Here is a 21,525-nt window from a genome sequence, read left to right on the forward strand (position 1 = left end):
TTGATGACTATTGCTATCTTAAAATACTTATTAAAATAAATTAAACATATTAAAAAGATAAACAATGTAAATATAACATAAGTAGGTAATTATCTGACACTCGAGTCAAGACTCATGAGTAGTCATTATATTATTAAGTTTTGTCATGATAAGATTGTTGGTTTATAATTTTATATGCGTATGACGTAAGAATAGTATTGATGGAGCTATATTAGTTTTTAGTTTATAATTTGCATTGCTTAAGCTAACATGTTGAAATTATTGTTCTTAATTGTGTCTTTCTCTTGCGTTTTTACGCAGGATGCAACAGAGAAAATGGATATATTTCGTTTGCCCAACAACACCGAACCGATATCATATACGTTAAATGTACAGACTTTTATTGAACCAGAAAATAATAATTTCACATTTATCGGTACCGTCGTCGTAACGATTCGGGCAAAAACATCAACGGAAGAGATAACTTTGAATGTAGTTGATTTAAAAATAAATAAAATCAATGTAAAGGATACTGAATCGTCCACTGAAATTGAGGTGTCTGGAAATCACGTCGTGGTTAATAATGAACAACTCATTATTCAACTTAAGACACCGGGACTTATTGCCGATCGAGTGTATGAAGTTAAAATCGCATATTCTGGAGAGTTACGGAACGACATGTCTGGTTTCTATAAAAGTTGGTACAAGAACGAAAAGAATGATATGAAGTGAGTTTTTTTTCAATTATTTTTAGGTATAAATAATTCGTCATTTCCTAGTACATATTATAATACTTATATTTTATATATTGAAAATAAAATATGTATAATACCTAGTACCTACATAATTATTCAAATGCTAAATTACTTGAAACGTCATAATATAACACAAATATTTGTTCCTCTTTAAATGATTTAAAAATATTTACAGTTCAAAATGTACAATTCTTGTATTAAATATTAATATATTAATTTTGCATTTTACTAACTTACTTCAAAATTACTCTTGAATTATAGTAATTTACAGTTAAAAAAAAAAAAAACCAATAATATTAACTGTTTAATAATGACAAGGACAATGTGAAATAAAAATCCAATACAATTTTTGTTTAGATTTAAAACAATATAAAACTTTTAAAAGTTTAATTTTTACTATCCACTCATTGAAAAAGTGGGCTAAGTTTACAGTTGTTGACTTGAATCTTACATATTTAAAATTTGCTATTGCAGATTCGAATTCGACAGAAGTCAAAAATTCTCAATAGTTTTAAAAAGCGGCAGGAAAAACAAATAAAAAATTAAGCAAAACCAGTGTTCTACAAAATCGATTTTGGTTTTTGGTGTAACTCTAAAACAAATGACCACAGATACAAATAAATTTTCACTGAATGTTTATAATAGCATTTCATATACACCATCAAATTTTCAAAATATTTCGACTTATTCTGAGCTGTGTATGGACATTTTCAGTTCCCAAATATTTTAGTTTTTTTTTTAAATGTTAATAAAATTTTTTTGTTGGGTGAAAACTCAAAAAGCTTGACAATTTTATACACAGTGCCTCATAAGTTGATATAATCGCTGGAAAATATTAAAATGGTTACACAGTTACGTTTTTTTTCAACAAACGTTTAAAATTCAAATTTTGATAAAATTTGTTAAATTTTCAATTTAGTATTATTTAGTTAAAATATTCTAGACTGACAAACCATCTCCGCTCAGAATAGTTTTTTTTATACAATGATATTTTATCTTTGAATTCAAATTTAACACCATCCATATTACTGCAGTTACCCACTTGTAATCTACTAACCTAGATACTGTAAAACAGATTGACATCCACTCACCTGCTTTTTAATATTGTATCCAAGTAGAATTTTGGAGTACAGGAAATATATTTTTGTTTATAGCAGTACACACGGCTTTTTTTACAAGTTATCACTAGTCAATTTTAAAACTCTAATTGCAATTTTCAGTATTAATTGTAATTGTTTTACAATGCAAGCAAAATATGAAAATAAACAAATAACAATATACTCGTAATTTATGTTCTTTTGTAATTGTATCCATGTCACTATGTCAGTACTCAGTACTAAAGTGGGACAGACTACGGTTTCTCAGAATAGGTATTTAATATTTATTTACTAGGACACAAATTAACAGAGAATGAATTTTTATAGTTTATTATTTACTTGAAAAATCTAAATTATTAAAATGCTTATGCAGTGTATTTGAGCGCCCCTATCCGAAAGTAATAAAAAAATAAAGTAATATTAAAAATAATACCTATAGTTACTTTTATTATTTTTAACATGTTATATCTTATTAGAAACAATACATTTATCATGTAAGTACAGAAATGTAAATATTTTAGGCATATTTTTATGTTAAAACTTTTTTATTCTACGGAAGTACAAGGTTAAAGGTAGGTATATAATATGTGTGGCCGTGTAGGTATACAGTGATGTGTTTCCTTTTAAAGGTAACACTTTAAATAATTCTGTCCAGTGATATTGGATTGAGATGGGGTTGTTTTTTAATAGTTAGGGACTATTGAAATACACATTTTTTCAAATTTTCAAATTTTCATCTTTTTATTGTGCGCATGCGTAATACAACTTGCATTTTTTTAAGTGGGAACAGCTACTTTTAACAACAGATTTGGATAGAACGAATATTTTTAAGTCAATTTAATCCTCTTACCATACCTCTAAAATCAAAATTGACAAAACTATAATAACGAGTTAAAGTTTCGATTAAAGTTATTGCATTTCTTAGTAAATTAACTAACATTTACGTCTAATTGAGGTTAATTAATTCCTCAAAATTAAATTCAAATTATTTAATGTCTGCAAACCTATGGATACAAAAAAACAAAAATACTTGAAATTGCACGATAATACCTGAAATTCTATGATGAATGTTAAGAAATTCGATAATTTTAATCGAAACTTTAACTCGTTATAGTTTAGTCAATTTTTGATTTGAGGTATGGTAAAGAGGATCAAATTGACTTAAAAAATTCGGTCTATCCAAATCTGTTGTTAAGAGTAGGTAGGTATAGGTAGTATATCATTTATAATATATTTTATATACTTACATATAATTATATAATTTGTATTTTTTTTTTAGATGGTTAGCTGTTACTCAGTTTGAACCTACATATGCTAGAAGAGCGTTTCCGTGTTACGACGAACCAGCATATAAAACACCCTTTACAATTTTTATCACAAGATTGGAAAATCAAATTTCTCTGTCAAATATGCAAATTGCAGAACAAACTATTATACCGTAAATTCATGAAATATAATTATTAAAAAAACATGTTCGACAAACATAGATTCGAACATACAACAACACTATACACATAACAATTTTTATATTTTAATTAAAGCTCATATTTTGTAGATCAACGGAAGGACAACCTAAATATGTATGTGATCAGTATCAAACTACAGAACCGATCTCAACGTATTTAATAGCGTTTTCAGTATCGGAATTTGTAAATACAACAAAAGATCAAAGAATTTTAATTTACACCCATGCAGACTATATTGATCAAGTAACATACATCAACGAAAGGGCAAATAAATTACTGAATCTTATGGAAATTTATACAAACATACCATATACATATTCGAAAATAGGCCTTTTAGCAATTCCAGACTTTTCGTTAGGTGCAATGGAAAATTGGGGATTAAATACATACAGGTAAATGTATCCAAATATTTGTTATAACATTTATATCATAATTTTTATTATTTCCAACGTTATTTTTGAATTATTAGTAACAATATAATTATGTTTTTACGGCTTGGTGTGGCTAGAGGTTGGCGTTAGCCGCACTAACGTGTTCTGAGGTCAAACGACAGCCGACGTCACTAGTTCCTGGATGAGCCTGATTTTTAGTGATGAATTTAATACTAAAATTATTATTCTCCATCGTTTTTATAATGAATGATTTTAATCTATGATTACTCAAAAATATAAAATTAATGATTCTGCTTAAATGTGTTTTGTCTATGTCACGCGTGGGCCAGAGAGAGAAAATCGAACAGTATAATATGTGATGCTGACATTCTCTTATGATAATATATTATAAAAAAACCTTTTTCACGCATCCAATTATCAATTAAAATTCGATTGCACCTTATACCAAATGTCTAAAACTTTTAAGTCTTAACTAGAACACTTTCAATCAGATACATAGTTATATATACCTTTATACTATACCTACGTAGTACCTATCATAATTAAGTGTATTCTCGACCTAGAGTACTCCATTTTTTATAAACTATAATAGTTCTTGTCATATTATATTATTATGTTTATTTTTTAATTTAATTTATTTATTCATGGTAAGATATTTTATTCTTAATAAGGCTGGTAGGTATTTATAATTTATGTATAGGTAATAGTTTATAAAGCTTATATAAGAACTCCACTCATCTATAAGGTAATTTACAATAAGCATAATAATATAATATAATATATAATATATGCATTTATTATATGCATTTCTGAACTTGAATTTATATGAGTTTAAGGAACTACCCAACAGTAGTACTTATGACTTGAGGGATTTAAATGTGTGAGTTATTTGAATTTAGTTTTTACGTTTTTGCTAAGTATTTGCACCAGTTTCTTTTTTATCTTCTTGGCGGGCCTCCAGGTATGTTGGTAGAGTCAAGGGCGAGGATCAGAAGGTTTGAGTGGTTTGATAGTCGGGAGTGAAATAATTTGTAGGATGATTTTGCTACTTCCAGAACTGTTTGGATGTTTAAATCGGAGTGGAGTGTGTGATTTGAAATGTAAAAAGGTGCGTTTGTAGTCATACGGAATGTTATAGATTGAAAACGTTGTATTTAATTAATGTTAGATTTTTTGGCAGAACTCCATAATTGGATGCCATAAGACCACATTGGTTTTAGTAATGTTTTTTATAGTAGGAGTTTTTTTGTTTCTTAAGCTAATTGAGTTTTTACCGAGGAACATATGGAGGGATTTTCGTCTGATGTTCAATTGAATTCGTTTTTTTATTTAAGTGTTCAGCCCAGGTTAAACGTTTATCTAGTATTAGACCTATTTAACGTAAGTTAGATGTTTGAGGAATGATTTTATTTTTAGAGTTACTGGGGGTATTATATTTTTTTTTTGATACTAAACGTGATGTGTGAGGAATTTTCATTGTTGATTTTTATTCTCCATTTGGAGTACCACGATTCCATCATATTAAGGTGGGTTAGTAGAAGTTGAGAAGCAGTTTGTGAAGTATCATGCAAGGTGAAAATAATTTTGTCGTCTGCAAATTCATCAAAATTAGTTTGGGGGGGGGGGGGTAGTAGGTTGGTCCGCTGTGTATATATTGTATAGGATTGGAGAAGAAATTGCTCTTTGGGGAACACCAGTTAGGATAGGAGATAAGTTAGAGAAGACTGAACCTACCCGTGTATAGGTTGTTGGCAATTTGTCTTTTGTTATTTTCTTGAGTACGTTAGTGACCTGTCGGACTGAAAAGCCTATTTCTTCAATAGCTATTGCTATTCCTATTTCGTCTGTTGGTGTCGATGGATAACTATCCGGAATGCTTTATCCTCTTGGGGTCGGTATGTGTGATATTGCGCTTTTTTATCTTTTAAATAATGTATTAATTTACGGTATGACTCTGGTTCAGTAGTTTGTATTTTTAGATCGTTTATTGACGATTTGAAGAAGAAATTTTTCAGAACAAATTAGCTTAATTAATTTGTTGTGAAGTTTGACAAAGTCTATTACACCTCGGACAAATACTGTTGATAGAAGTTTGGTGGTTTCAGCATTTGATGAATCATAAGTGATTTCTGTTATGTTTTCTTGGGAGGGAGTATTGTGAAGTATTTTCGTTATTTTCATTCTCTGTAGCGAGCGGCGAATATTTGTTAGCTGTTATAAAAATACTAGACTATAATGACCGCCGGCTGTCTGATAGCCAAAATGGTCGTGCGAGTAAGATAATTGGTAATTATAAATGTTAAGATTTTTGAAATTAGCGACAAAGATTAGCTTTTTCGATGCGTTTAAAAACAGTTAAATGTAGAGATTTTCATTACGCATTCAATGCTGTAAAATTAAAAATTTTTATTTCATTTTGGAAGTAACACGGATTTATGCGGAACGATGTACATACACGTGTGTAGTGAAAGGTGTACGCGGCGCGACTTGGTAGTTGGTACTTACTTAATTATTAAATTTTGTAATGTTTCAGAGAAAAATATTTACTAGTAACAGACAAATCTACTGAAAAAGACAAAGAAACTGTAATTACAATGGTTCAACATGAATTGTCACATCAGTGGTTTGGTGATCTCGTAACATGTTCTTCGTGGAATTATGTTTGGTTAAATGAAGCTTTTGCCACATTATTCGAATATTTTGCAGTTCATGCGGTTAGATATTAAAAATACATTTAATTTTTAATTGATGAATTAATGTTAGTTGAACAATGGTTCGATGGGTTTTACAGGCAGAACCTGACTGGCGTATTGGAGATCTATTTGTCATTGAACAGCTTCAAGCAGCATTAGCCTACGATCATAGACCACGTCATCCAATTACAGCAAATGTTAATGATCCAAATGAAATTGAAGATATTTTTGATGCAATTACTTACAACAAAGGCGCTTCAGTGCTAAGAATGTTAAATCATGCATTAAATGATGATATATTTAGAAAATCTTTAACATTATATTTGAATACTTACAAGTAAGTTTTTATAACCTAAGATAGTGAGAATGTGAGATATAATAGCAATTAGTTATTACTTGTTCACAGTAAGTATTTATTAGAGAAAGAGATTCATTAAGATAATTAAAATTTTAATTTTTAAATATCAAAGAATACCCAGATATGATATATAATAATATAATAAGAATAAAATAAAATATATTTATTTATGCCTTAATTTAATCTATTTGTTATCTTGTACCTATAATTGTTGCTTTATTAGTAACCTATCTGTTATTTAAAGCTATTAATATATATATTATATTATAAATTGTATATAATACAATATTAATAAAATCAAATTGTAGGAAAACTTTTACACACCTTCCTATTATAAATTTCTATTAAGCTAATTCTGTTAATCTAACTTAATTACCTTCTTAAAAGCTTAAAAGTAGTTCATTCAAGTAAAAAATGTTGACTTATAATGGTACCTATCCAGTGGTGGATTAATGCATAGGCCAAGTAGGCCACGGCCTAGGCCCAAGTAGGGGCACCCTAATTTTAAATCATATAAAATAAATCATATAAAAATACGAAGATGACGTTCCTTAGTAATAATTCTGAAATAATAATTTTTTTTTTTGTTTTGGTTATATTGACACAATTTTATTATTTTTATTATCAATTTTATATTTGTGCCATAAAGTACCTAATTCTTCTATGCAATAGAGTTACTCTATGGTTTATGCACATGGTAGATATTTTTATTATCAGTCTGTACTTTTGTTGATAAAGAACAATTTTTTTGTTCTGCAAATCTGTAATTTCGTTTTCTAGTATTTGAAGGTTTGAATTTGACTTGACGTGTTCTTATTTTAAATTTTGTGAATTTATTTATATATTTTATAACTTATTTATTTCACTTTTTTTTAACTTTGGTATACTTTATTGTGTATACGAGTATATTGTCATTATGGTTAAATCAAAATTAAGTGGAGCTGAAAATGGAAAACGAGCATTAGAACAAACTAAAACCATTGAAAAAGTTATAAAGTAAACTAAAAAAATAGATACTACAAAACTATATCAACTTGATTAAATGCATTATCTCTTTTAAACATAGACAATGAACTACTTCAAAGTTAGGATTATTTTAATACAATAACTCAAGGCTGGGCAAGTTAACTAATTATTTTAACTCGTTAAGTTAAGTTAATACAGAAAAATGTAAGTTAAGTTTAAAGTTTAAAGTTAGTTTTCTTATTTATTTAACTCGTTAAAAGTTAAAAGTTAATTTGAAAAAAAAGTAACTTAACTTAGTTAAAAATAAGTTAATTTTCTTTTTTCATGTACAATAAATTATCATACATTTTTATCAAAGCTTAACAAATAACACAATATAATGGAAGTCTAACTATTTTCAATAAACATATGTAATTGTATTAATTACAGTAGGTACTTAGTAAGTACTACTTACATACTTCAATCTATTATAAAATCTAACAAAACAAATAAATTATTTCAATGTATTTTTTTTACCTACACGTTTTCCAAAATGATGGCTTAACTTAAAAATTTTTTTCTTGTTGATACCCATTAAATTTGTAAATTGTAATTATTAAATTTGTTATTAGGATTTAATTAGATAAATTACACATATACATATAACATTTTTGTTTTATAATAATATATTATATATATAGGTACATATTTTCTGTGAATAAGCAGAATAAAATAAAATATTATTATCTAATACTATTATTATTACTCGTAAATCGTTTTCCAAATTTTATATAGGTAGATAGTTGTACTTATACACTTTATTCTAATATCTATTGAAATTTCAAATATAGAAATAATGCAAAACACTCACATTCATATCGTAAAGTATTTGGTTATTCCCACAATTATTATTTTTATATATATAATATACATATATGTATATATAATATCAACAAGTTATAAAAATCAAAATATAATTTTAGATATATGAAATTTATATAAGGACAAATTAATAAATTAACTCGTTATGTTAGAAGTTGTTAAAAAAAAAAAAGAAACTCGTTAAGCTGGAAGTTACTTTTGAAAATAAAAGTAACTCGTTAAATAACTTAGTTAAAAGTAACTTTTTAACTTAACTTTAACTTTTTAACTCGTTAATGCCCAGCCTTGCAATAACTGAATTTGATACCAGCAAGTCCAGAAAGATATCAACTTTTTTAATTTTTTGTTATTGATAATTTTTTTTTTAAATAAAATTCTAAATATCTAATTACCAATTGTTTTTCTGAATTTTATATAATTATTAATTTAATTAAAACATATTAAAAAAAAATTATGCAAACAAGTTATATAAGAAGTTTTTTTTAAGTATATTAAATATCCTAAATATCCTTGTTACTTGTTGATAAACATATATTTATTTTTAAGAGCGCTATTTTTACATGGGCCTAGGGGTGCCAAATCTCTTAATCCGGCACTGTATCTATGTATATTGAAATGTAATAGGTTATAGGTAGGTAAATATAACCAATAATATTAAAAGGTTATTGAAAATATAAAAATTTTACATGTAATATCTTGAGATATAAATATGTAATTAATACACGTGCCTACTAAAAGATCATTAAGGTTTTAAAATATTTATTATATGTCTGTGTGGACCAACCTATCCCCCAATAAACTGTTCCCAATATAGTTTAAATATATATTGTATATTCAGGGCCGGCTCAATGTGGTAGCAAAATAGGCAGCCGCCTAGGGCGGCACTAGTGTGGGGGCGGCAAATTTCAAATGAACCAAAGTGATTTTATTATAATATATACAGGGTGTCCCGCGAGGATTTACCCATTGTGATATCTCACGAAATAATGAAGATATTAAAATTCTGGTTTTATAATGAGATTCAGAGGGATAAGAACTACAATTATTTCAGTTTTTAATTTATTTTAATGTTTTTGTAAAAAATGTAAAAAATATATTTTTTTATTTAATTATTTCCAAAAATATTAAAGTTAGCCATTTTGTAGGGTTTATTTTCCTGAAAATATTAACGTTTCAAAATTTTATTTTCATTAGTTTCCCGATTTTTAATATTTTTTCTAGTTTTGAAGAAATAAAATATGATTATAATTTATAACTATTAGGAACATGGAAGGTATTCGGCCGTCCGTATGGGAATGCGCGCGGCGTGGCGGGTCACATGTTTTTACATTACGGTGTAAATAATTCACAATTTTTCTCGAAACTAAAAAAAATATTAAAAATCAGGAAATTAATGAAAATAAAATTTTGAAACGTCAATATCTTCATAAAAATAAATTCTACAAAATGGCTATCCTTCATTTTTTTTGGAAATAATAAAATAAAAAAATATATTTTTTAACTTTTTTACCAAAACATTAAAATCAATTAAAATATGATATAATTGTAGTTCTTATTATAAAACCAGAATTTTAATATCTCCATTATTTTGTGAGATATCACAATGGGTAAATCCTCGCGGGATACCCTGTATAATATAATATAGTATACTGAATTGTATGTTCATTGTTCAAAATATACCAAACAATGGTTCATAGATAAAAATGAATGCCCTTATTTTATTCAACCCCCTCCTCTACAAAAATTAACTATTGCATAGGGCAGCGTAAATTAGATTTGCCTAGGGCGGCAAAAAACCTACGGCCGGCCTTGTGTATATTATAGAATAATTATAAATATAAATTGGTTAGATTATACCTACCTAACCTAATGATTTATCAAACAATATATGATAATAATTAATAATATTAACTTATTAACTATTTTTTCTTTAAAAATTAAATGACTGATATTTTTTAATTTTAGGTATAAAGCTGTAGAACCAAAAAATCTATGGAATTCATTTGATAATGTGATATTTGACGCGAATTATAAATCAGGAATATTAGGAAATACAATTACTGTCGAAGAGTTTATGAGGTCGTGGACTGATCAAGCAGGATATCCTGTAATATATATCGATACATATACATCGAGTCCTAACTATATTGTTATATCCCAAGTAAGTCGTATCTATATAAGTATTAACAATTAAAATCAATCGATAATATTCTTAATGTATTCATAGATAGCTAGAGGAGAAACTGGTGAACAGGGTATACTCAGTGCCGTCATTTTCTATGGTGGGGGGGTCGCAAGATAGGTATTTGCCCCTGTCTGATTTAAAAGTAGCCCGATGGGTCGATACTTGGTTGTTTTTCATTTAATGGTTTAAACCATGGCATAGTTATATTTAATTAGCGTGAAAACATATCAATTTTTCTAATATTTTGAGAAAATTTTGTATTTTGTACTATTGTATTAAAGAATTGTTGCCATGCAGTGATAAACAAAATTGGTAATTATTGCTCATTATCTAATATACATGGAATATATTTATATATAGACGAACATGAGTTTTATGAAAGAAAAGAAATATTATATTATATTAATATGTAATCAAAAATTTTGTCCATCTATTAAAAACTGAAATGACGTCATTGGGTTATGCAAAAGCTCCCTCTGTAGATATTTGCTTTTCCGATAAGTTTAATAAATATAGAATATTAAACATAAATCATTAAATATATAGTATAATTTATTATAATAATAAGTTTAAAATTAAGTTGTAGATTCCGGTAGTATACGATTGAGTTTGGAGCATATACCTTTTTAGCAACACGATTGAGCATACGATATTTTATGCGACGTTATCACATTCAAAATGCCAATTTTTTTTAAAATTTATTATTTTCTCGTATTATTACACCAATCATTATGATAACAAACTTAAATTTAGCCGCCATCAATGAGCTGAGTCCAGCTTTATCGACAATATTACAGATGAATAAATTATCGATATATATTTTTGGTCATAAAAAATAATGCAATTTGCTTTTAAATTAATAAAAAATCATAATAAGTAATGTTTAAAACAAATTATTATAATACAAAATTCTTATATCGATATCTATACCTACTTGACATAGGTAATAAAAATCAATGTTAAAAAATAAATAAATGTAATGTCCATTTACCAAATAAAATAAAAATAATTTTATCGGAGATTTGGACATATATAACTAGGCTTAGGGACTTATAGCATTTGCATACTTTGTTTAATTATTGTTAAATATAGCAGAGTGCGAAATAAATTTATTTCTCGGTGCCACGATATCAGATCTAAAATTTGAATGTGCATATTTTTGCATATTTGATAAATTTTGCAGGAAAGTGCTTATTTTAACATTTTTATGCTTAATTTGCATATTTTGGCAATTTTTTTAAATTTCAAATTGAAAACTATAGATAGTTAACATGTTGACTGCGGCACGAGTTGAACCGGGCGATGACGGGTGCGGCACATTTTTGTATCGCTCCATGTGGAGCCGTAATATAATATTATGAATTGGTATCTTCTTTTATTCCGAAAATCTACCATTCATATCTCGTTATAATTATCGCGATAAATGCTACCATATACTATTGCGAACATTTGGAGAACATTCAGTCAGTTATAAAAACATTCGACAGCGATGACGCCGCTTCAATTAAGACAGCCAAAAAGTATTTGGAAAAGAATAACCTACAGTGTAACTTGGCATTTATTAAATCGAATTTCGGATTTTTACCCAAATCTATAACATTTTTGGAAAAGAAAGGAATAAAATTATCCGATTCATTAAAAACGGTCGAAGATGCGAAAAATAAAATTGTTGACTTAAAATGTACAAAAGGCAAAGCAGTCGTAAAGAAGTTAAATGACCTTTTAGAAAAAAATCCTGGTTACAAATCTTTATTAAAAATTACAAAAATTTTAAGCGGTGAAGTTGAAGATATGGAGTGATTGCCTGAAGACTTGACAAGTAATGATCTGGTTTATTTTATGTATGCTCCAATGTCGTCTGTAGATGTTGAAAGAAGTTTTTCCGTCTATAAAAATGTACTATCAAGTAATCGTCGTAGATTCACGTTTGAAAACATCAGGAATAATAACAACAATATCTTATTGTGCAGTGCAATTTTCAAGGTAAAGAAATTAATAAAATAATAAGAATTAAAACATTTAAATATTTAAACATTATTTTAGTTTTACTTTAGGATCGGAAGACACGGAAGAACACTAAAATTTAAACCAATTATCTTATAAAAAATTCAATTTATTATATCATTTTCAATTCAAGTAATAATATTCTTATATAATATAAATTCTAATAAAATAAATATTTAATTTTATCACATATTTGTTATACCTATTTTTTGGGGGCCATATCTTAATACATAGGTATACGGTTATTTTTAGTTGCATATTTTAGAGCATATTTGGTCATTTTTTGGTGCATATTTAGGTATTTTTTAGAGCTACAAGTCCCTAAGCCTATATATTACTATATAAGAGCAGTGCCGACCCTAGTGGGAGACAAACAGTGAAACCGCATCAGGCAGGCCCCGCGCTTGTGGGGGGCTCCATGGGCCATAAATTACGTAAAAAATAAATATGGATATGTATAAATAAATAATTAATAAATTAATATATATGGGCCATGGGTCCCCACAAAATTCTGCACAAGGTCCCGAAACCATCGAGCCGGCGTTGTATAAGAATTTTAACTATCTTATCATATTTTAAACTATTATAATTATTTAAATATGTAAATATTTCTTGTATAATATAGTTCAAAATTTAAAATGATATAAGATAATAGAGTTTTTTAAGCTCAACCGTGTAGGTTTTCTTTTGTATTTCTATATCCTTTGATACGCCGACAAAATTGCTCAATTGTGTTGAAGCCGTAGATACAACATTTATGTTATACTATTATACTCTACTATACCTATACACAGTGGCGGATTCAGAGGAAGGGCACAGGGGCACGTGCCCCACTGTCAATTTTATATCGATAATTTTTTTAAGTAACTACGAGTTTCATATAAATGAAAAATGCAGTTAATACGAATAATGCTATCAACTATTAATTGTTATACTACCCTAACCATTATTCGCATTCAAACTGATAAAACAGGATTTACAGCTATTAATTAAATTTAAAACTAAACAATTTATATGCGCCCCCCTATCAAAATATCGAAGATCCGCCCCTGCCTATACAATACCTATATATTGGAATACACTGTTTAGTTAATTATATTCTGTAGCCTACAACTGACTACAATATTTTATCTATATACCTACTATAATACCACCACCAAATATACCTTCAAATGTCCAAATGGTCAAAAAGATTTACTTTCGATTGATCTTTAGAAAAACTCTTATTTAAATCAAATAGTTTTATATACCTACTTATCACTAATATTATCATGTGTTCCGTATTTGTGTCTGTCTCCAACTTTCAGAGCAATAAAAATATTGTTATGTTCAATTTTGTACTCGGAGACTTGATTGTTTCAATGAATATTTCATATTAGCATTAATTAAATTTGTGCTATTAATAGATATTTGAAATTTTTGATTTATGCGTAGGTACCTATTTTATGTATAAGTAAAAAATATCGAACATTAACAAAAAAATTGTGTTTAAACTTTGAGTTTTAGCGACATTCATAATTTTGTAATTATTCAAATAACTATAATTGAAGAAACTTGTAACATTCCACCATTATATAAGTATGTTTTAAATTATCATTTTTATACGCAATTATATTTTCAAAATACATATTATTTAGATTAATTTTAAGCAATAATTTTTACAGAAACCTAAGTATCTCAAAAATACAAATGTACTGTTTTTCTTTGCATATATTTCAATTTTAAATTTCCACAAAAATGAATACCTATATCAATAATAAAATAATGATTTTTGTAACTAAAATTGTTTTGTTGAAATTGAAAAGCATTAAATATTCTTAAAACTTAAAATTTTTTTGGCTCTGGGTGTCAGGGTGTATATATTTTTTTACCAATGTATGTTATGGAATTTTCTTAATACTTATTTAAATTAATTTCAAGTCATTTGAATAATCATACTACTAATCCATTCACATTTCACATTGTTTTCCAGTAGGTAAAATGTTATTGACCTTATTAAGTTATTACTTTATGTCATAATAGCAGGTAATACTAAGTAGTTTATTATATAAGAAATAATATTTCAATAGAAAATTACTAATCTTAATGACTTAATGTATTCAGGTACCTATTACTTGTTTTAAACTTTTAGTCAAAAATTAATTCAACCCATCGCATTACTACAGTTAATAGAAAAATACATTTATAATAAAAAGGTTGGTAAACGGTTATAGTAACTAGTAATATAAGCTGATAAATTGTCTCTGCTCAGAATTAGTTAACGTTAGGTTTATAATTTAATTTACATTTAATACATTCGTTACATTATCCATTACAATAATGAGGTAGGTACAGTTGACATTTACTAAACAGAAGAGCAGCTACTCCGGGTTTTTACCTTACATCACAAAAATAAAAAATGTATTCACTAAAAAATACTGCAATGTCCTCAAAGCCTCAAAATATGTCCACTGTCCATCAATTTTTTGTTTTTTCATCAACATTGTTAATCGTAATTTATATTAGCATAGTAGAGGTAGTACAACAAGAAAAAACAAAAAAAATATGCAAATGCATGAATAAAGGATTGAATAAATTAGCTTCCTCTGCCATGGTGTCGAACCATGCCTATAATAATGTTTGATTTACCTATATAGGTACCTATCAATAATCAACCTACTATACCGAGTTAATCATTTAATTGTGATTACAATAATTATTTTCACAGAAACAATATCAAGTGGATGTACCTAAATTAAATTCTACTACATTGTGGTACATTGGTCTTACATATACCACTCAATTACACAAACAATTTAATAATCTTCAGCCAACTGTTTGGCTGAGTAATACAAAAACCAAACTTAGTATACCTCTTTTGGATAATGAAGGATGGGTAATATTTAATCTTCAATCAACAGGTGAAAATTTATTTAATACCTATATGTATACTGAATCTATTTTTTAGATCACTTTCATTAAAATAAATGTTTATATTTCTTTAAAGGTTTCTATAGAGTTAATTATGATATTAAAAACTGGAATCGGCTAATTGCCGAACTGAAATCTAACCCAAAAACAATACACGTTCTCAACAGAGCACAACTGATTGATGATTCATTCAACTTAGCAAGAGCAGGCGAATTACCCTACTTTATACCATTCACTTTAGTATCTTATTTACAGAAAGAAGATGATTTTATTCCATGGTATTCGGTGTTAAATAGCATGTCATACATTGTAGAAAGATTAAGACGCTGTTCACATACAGGAGCTCAAGTACAAGTAATATAACTTTTTAGTTTTTTTAAATCATATTTTTTAAATATATTAATTCTAATGAAAAATATGAAAATCTAAGGATTTTGCAAAAACATATGCGAAAATAGCATATGAAAAAGTCAGTGACCAATACGAGAAAAATGACGGTAAACATTTGACAAAGACTAGTATGCAAGCATTCTCAAATTGGGCATGCAAATTAGATGTTGAACCATGTGTGGAATCAGCTTTAAACTATTTTAACGCGTGGGAAAAAAATGAAACTGAGTAATTTATAAATTGAATAATAGGTACTTACAATCATAATTTGTTTAAAATTAATTTTTACTTTCAATAGAATACCGCCAGATGTAAAAGAAGCAGCCCTCTGTAGTGGTATCAAAAATGGAACTACCGAAACATGGAATAAAGTTTTTGAATTATTTAAAAAAACATCATCAACCTCCGAAAGACAAGCGTCGTTATTAGCATTGGCTTGCAGCACAAATAGCACAATATTATCCCAGTAAATATTAATTTAAAAAAAATTATAAGATGTCTAACCCTAGTATAAAAAATAATAACCTTTGTATTTTAGGTATTTAAACCTTTTACTTGATCATAATTGTCCAATACGCCCACAAGACTACAAAACTATGTTTAAATCACTGACATCAACCCCAGTTGGTATTAATGTAACAACCGACTTTTTACAAAACAATATCAACAAATCTCTAAGTAGTATGTGGGAAGGTGAAGAAACGATTATGCTTATGTACTCATATTTGGCTTCAAGCGTTGCAACAGGGAAGGAAATTAATGAGGTATATTAGATATGTATAAAGTATTAAGCAACCATAATGTTACCTTAATGACAAAATAATTAGATACAATTTTATGTCCCATGAGATATGAAGCATTTTATTATTATGATTATTTTTCTAGATAAATGCAATCAGAAATTTAACCTATTTATCACCAACATTGAAAGAATCGTTTGATAATTCATACAAGGAAGTAGAACTAAATTCTGCTTATTTTGAAAGAAGTCATCCACTTCTGCACGAATGGTTTGATCCATCCAGTTCAACTACCACACCCACATCCAGTGCTATTTCAAACTCATACCACTACATTAATGTTATTATTTTATCTTTGCTATTTGTAACAACACTAGTAAATATAAATTATTTTAATGTAATACAATAACTAACAGTGTATTTATTAGTTATTAATTGTTTATTGATATATCATTTGTATTAACAAAAATTTCAAAAAATAACAATACAAGTCATTAATTTTTAATTTGTAGATTAAATTATTTCCCAAAGTTTTAAACTAATATCAATATCTTTCAATATTTGTTTATTACCATCATCATCATCATCGTCATTATCATCATTTTCATTGTGCCTCTGACCAGATGCTGTTGCTAATAAAGGAAGAGTTGGATGCAAACTGAAAATAGTTTTAAAGTGTTATTAATTAATAGCAAAATACAATAAGGTTATTTTTTTCTACCTAAAACATTTATTAACAAAATTCTTTTGAAAATTAAATTAAAATGAGTGTTCTATATATATATATATATATATATAAATGTAATAGTTATTGTTTATTAGTACTTATTACTAGAAACAGTAGAAACTACATATTATATTTTCATATAGTTTGATTATTACTAACCTGACACCATTGACACAATCATTATGAACTGAAATTTTAGAATTTAAAGGAAGAACACTTTCTACGCCATCAGACTTTTCAATATTGTGGTCTAATTTCCAAGTACTAATTTCACCTGTACAATTACCTAAACATTTTAATATTAGTGATATTATTGATATTTTACAATTGGTAAGACTTATAAGTAATTTAGACAAATAAATCAAAATATATAGGAATAAATTACTGAAATATTGAGTTTAATAATCAATACAAAGGCAAATCACTTTATTTATGAATAATTATTTTAAAATAAAATGGTTTTACCTGAAACTAAATATTGCCCATCTGATGAAATGTCAAAATAAATTCTTTGATTAGTAGTCACTGTTCTTTCAACAGAATATAGAGTTTGACCTACATTTCTTAAATCCCAACATACAATATCATTGTCACCTTTTCTACTTCCCGAATATAATTTCAACCCATCAGGTGAAAATTGTAATTGGGTAATTCCTGACTTATGTCCCCTTAATATGTACATCAGTTGATTACCACCATATATACCTAGGCAAAGTCTTTTGTTAAATACACAATATAAAGTTATAATAATTTCAAAGAAGAACTCACCAATATCTTTACTATATGTACCAACAGCAAAAATACTTTTGTCTACTGGATTCATAGCTATGGTCGATATGATTGATCTATGCAAATCTGCCTTAGTAGGAATTTCAATAAATTCACGTCCAGGACGGTCTGTACGAAATATATTTAATTTTCCATAACTGCCACAGTAAATTTCTTCTCCAGACCAATTAAAGCATAATGAATTAACATGTGCAACTTCATCAACACTGTTGAAAAATAAATATTATGAAAATAAATATTTAGATAAAATTGGTCCAAATTCATATTTTTAAATAATGAGGACATTACAACGGTAATATGATGATTCATAAGTTTTAAATTAATTATATAAGTCTTACTAGCTTTTGAAGGAAACAATATTTTAATTAAGGGGATTGGAAGCGGTGATTTTCTGTTTTTGTCTAACACATGTATATTAAAAATATGCTTCGACCGATGCAAAGTAAACTTGTTTACCAATTCAAAAATCTTTACATATTTTAAATCGAGCAACTAGAAGTACTTTAATTTTTATTAGGCTTATTGTATGTTCCACGTGTGTTAGACAAAGACAGAAAATCACCGCGTCCAATCGTCTTGAGTAGAAAATTATCTACAAGCGACATGTAAATTTTATAAAATATTAAATGTAGGTATAAGTAAAATGTATTAATATATATAAACAAATAAACATACTGATCATATACTCTATATGTTGCTTCTAATTGTCCATCTACAGCATTCCAGAGGTGAATAGGTGATCGACTGCTAGTACTTAAAATTCTGAAAATATCATGACGTTAATCATTGATGTTGCATTTCATATTAATTGATTTAATATTTTAGTTTGTATACATTTACTAACAACTTTAAGTTATCATTATTTTGCATGGTATTAGGGTACCATACATAATCGTATATAGTACCACCTTCCTTTATCTCATTAATTCTATGAAGATGTTTTTTACATTGATCTGTTTCGTCAGTTTCGATATTGAAAATTCGAAGTCTTCTGTCTTCGCTATTTGTTAAAATACTCAGACCATCAGTTGACCTTTTGAAATAATAAATTATATTTAAAAAAGTATATTATTAACAAAACTATTGACAGTTTAATTGTTGCACCATTTGCATCCTTTCAAACATTGTTGAAATTCTTTGTCATTCACGAGGAAATCATCAGAGCATGAACAAATGAGTTGTAAATCCTTAAAATAAATAGGTTGATTGAATTCCATAATTTTTTCTTGAGTATCCATCAATGAGTGTGTAGTCTATATTCAACAGTTTAATTAATATTGTACCTATAATATAATTAATATTATATGAAATTTAGTCTACTATTTATTTATGAATTCAATAATAAACAATAAAATTTCAGGTGTTTAGTATACAAATCTCAAATTTAAAAAAATTATTATTGCTATGAAAAATGTACACTTTAAATTTTATTAAAAATAAAACTCATTGATAAGTAACATTTTTTCTTTCACTTTTACAATAAATATTAAATTGTAATTTATGTTTCGACATAAAAATGACAAGTGCTTAAAAAATATAAGATCATGAAGTACAGATATTGTTTTATGTTGGAATTTGCCGCAAAAGAAAAAATTTAACTGGAAAATTTTCAAAACGAAATGTCGATTATAGTGATAATGGCTGTGGTTTGAAGTGATAGCAATGGTTCTATTATCTATAGAACATCAGTAAATTATTTACAATCCGAGTCCCCTTTTTATCAACTAAGATCATGATATAGGTAGGTACTATGGATCTACGCCAAGTTGTAAACTTGTAACCACGATGTTCAGAAAATCTTCTCTATATCGTAGTTGTAACATAACTGTTATTGATGAATCTGAGCAAAAATTGGTATTATTATTTTTATATTGTTAAAAAATTATTAGTTATTAGATTTGTTATTATTTAATCATTTTTATTAGTTGGCAATGTAAATCACTATTAATTTGTCGTGTATAATATTAAACGGCAACAAATAATTATCACCACTGTTTATCTTGCTGTGTTTTCATGCAAATTGATGTGTCTCACTACTTTTTTAGTTGGCGACTCGTGAGTGAAAAATTAAAAAATGCATGACAAGTTCAAAAACAATATGTACACCTTGATTTGTATTACAATTTTTTCACTTTCGACCCCCAAAGTATACCAACTATATTTAATATCACGATAAGTACGACTTATAATAAGCCTTGTATTAAATTTTAAAGATTCTTTGGTCAGCCAAATTTTTTTTTAGGCATTTCAATAAAAAAATCTTAGAAAAATTGAAAATTTCAACTGTTTATAAATAGCTTAAAGTCAAAATATTTTGAAAATTTAATCGTAAATAGATAACGCTAATATAAATATTTGGTAAAAAGTTCAAATATTTATGATGATTTGTTTTTGAGTTATAGCAAAAAAAAAATCAATTTTGTAAAAATTTCCGTTTTTGTTACTTTTTTAGGATTTTTCTTGACGCTCTTAAAAACAAAGATATTTTTACTTTTGACCCCCTCCCCACTACTCCCAACACCAAAAGTACTAACTAGATCAGTGTTTCTCAACCTTTTTTAAGTTACCGCCCCCTTGAGTGTCAAAAATTTTTTTAACGGCCCCTACAATGTGAGAATTCTATAATAAGTGTTAGGTTAAGGGTATTTGGAAAATTTAAAAGAAAAAATTGAAATTATCTAATAACTCATGTTTTTATTTATTTTTTATATTTGATATATTTTTTATTTATAGTTCTAGTATTATGGTAATTAATTAAAAAAAATAAATATTGATAAATAAATAAATAAAAATTAAATTAATTATTTAAAAAAATATAAATATAAATACATTTTTATGCGCGGGTCAAAGCAAACGGTGTACTAAAAGGTTGGTTAATATAGGTACCTATAATAAAGTATAATGTCAACGCACAATCGCTAAAATAATTAAGATAATAAATTTGTAGATAAGTTATTGTGTATTGCATAGATTGAGTAGTGACTGATAGTTATTATATGGATTATCAAGTATGAATTATTTTTAGGTCACACCGACACCATCTACAACGTTTTTGCGTGAACCGTTTGCCGCCCCTCTACCACCCAAAATTAGTTCACCGCCCCCCTACCACCCAAAACTAGTTCATTGCCCCTCGGTGACACTTTACCGCCCACTGGGGGGCGATATTGCCCCCGTTGAGAACCACTGAACTAGATGAATTTTCTCTTTCAA

General features: G+C 27.2%; 2 protein-coding genes and 1 pseudogene across 3 annotated transcripts; 2 read left to right on the top strand and 1 right to left on the bottom strand.

The window, feature by feature from the left end:
* The first annotated feature begins 209 nt into the window (after positions 1-209).
* Positions 210-17,301, top strand: LOC107162090 (aminopeptidase N-like). The gene is made up of 12 exons (XM_015508821.2): positions 210-707; positions 3,111-3,269; positions 3,387-3,689; positions 6,223-6,403; positions 6,481-6,719; positions 10,533-10,728; positions 15,464-15,656; positions 15,743-16,020; positions 16,097-16,284; positions 16,355-16,522; positions 16,595-16,820; positions 16,942-17,301. The coding sequence occupies exons 1-12, from the start codon at positions 250-252 to the stop codon at positions 17,203-17,205; spliced, it is 2,853 nt and encodes a 950-aa protein (XP_015364307.2). The 5' UTR covers positions 210-249; the 3' UTR covers positions 17,206-17,301.
* LOC149055845 (uncharacterized) lies at positions 12,106-14,438 on the top strand (annotated as a pseudogene).
* Positions 17,217-19,886, bottom strand: WDR79 (Telomerase Cajal body protein 1 homolog). Of its 2 annotated transcripts, none has more exons than XM_089225812.1 (7): positions 19,424-19,886; positions 19,157-19,345; positions 18,988-19,074; positions 18,292-18,518; positions 17,989-18,228; positions 17,683-17,809; positions 17,217-17,454 (listed from the first exon to the last, which is right to left on the bottom strand). In XM_089225812.1, the coding sequence occupies exons 1-7, from the start codon at positions 19,435-19,437 to the stop codon at positions 17,310-17,312; spliced, it is 1,029 nt and encodes a 342-aa protein (XP_089081938.1). In that variant the 5' UTR covers positions 19,438-19,886; the 3' UTR covers positions 17,217-17,309. The 2 variants fall into 2 exon arrangements, with proteins under 2 accessions (XP_089081938.1, XP_015363453.1); XM_015507967.2 differs by having other exon boundaries at positions 19,417-19,886.
* Positions 19,887-21,525: the final 1,639 nt, after the last annotated feature.

The sequence above is a fragment of the Diuraphis noxia genome, unplaced genomic scaffold, assembly GCF_037042655.1.
Source record: "Diuraphis noxia isolate RWA-SAM2 unplaced genomic scaffold, SU_Dnox_SAM2 contig0004, whole genome shotgun sequence".
In the NCBI taxonomy this organism is placed as follows: Eukaryota; Metazoa; Arthropoda; class Insecta; order Hemiptera; family Aphididae; genus Diuraphis; species Diuraphis noxia.

Bases quoted from the DNA above. Each gene is read 5' to 3' on its own strand.
- WDR79 (XM_015507967.2), bottom strand. From the start codon at position 19,550: ATGGATACTCAAGAAAAAATTATGGAATTCAATCAACCTATTTATTTT. The intron at 19,346-19,416 runs GTGCAACAATTA...TTATTTCAAAAG, and splicing joins TGTTTGAAAGGATGCAAATG to GTCAACTGATGGTCTGAGTA. The intron at 18,519-18,987 runs GTATGTTTATTT...ATTTTTCAACAG, and splicing joins ACATATAGAGTATATGATCA to TGTTGATGAAGTTGCACATG.
- LOC107162090 (XM_015508821.2), top strand. From the start codon at position 250: ATGTTGAAATTATTGTTCTTAATTGTGTCTTTCTCTTGCGTTTTTACG. The intron at 3,690-6,222 runs GTAAATGTATCC...GTAATGTTTCAG, and splicing joins TGGGGATTAAATACATACAG to AGAAAAATATTTACTAGTAA. The intron at 6,404-6,480 runs GTTAGATATTAA...TGGGTTTTACAG, and splicing joins AATATTTTGCAGTTCATGCG to GCAGAACCTGACTGGCGTAT.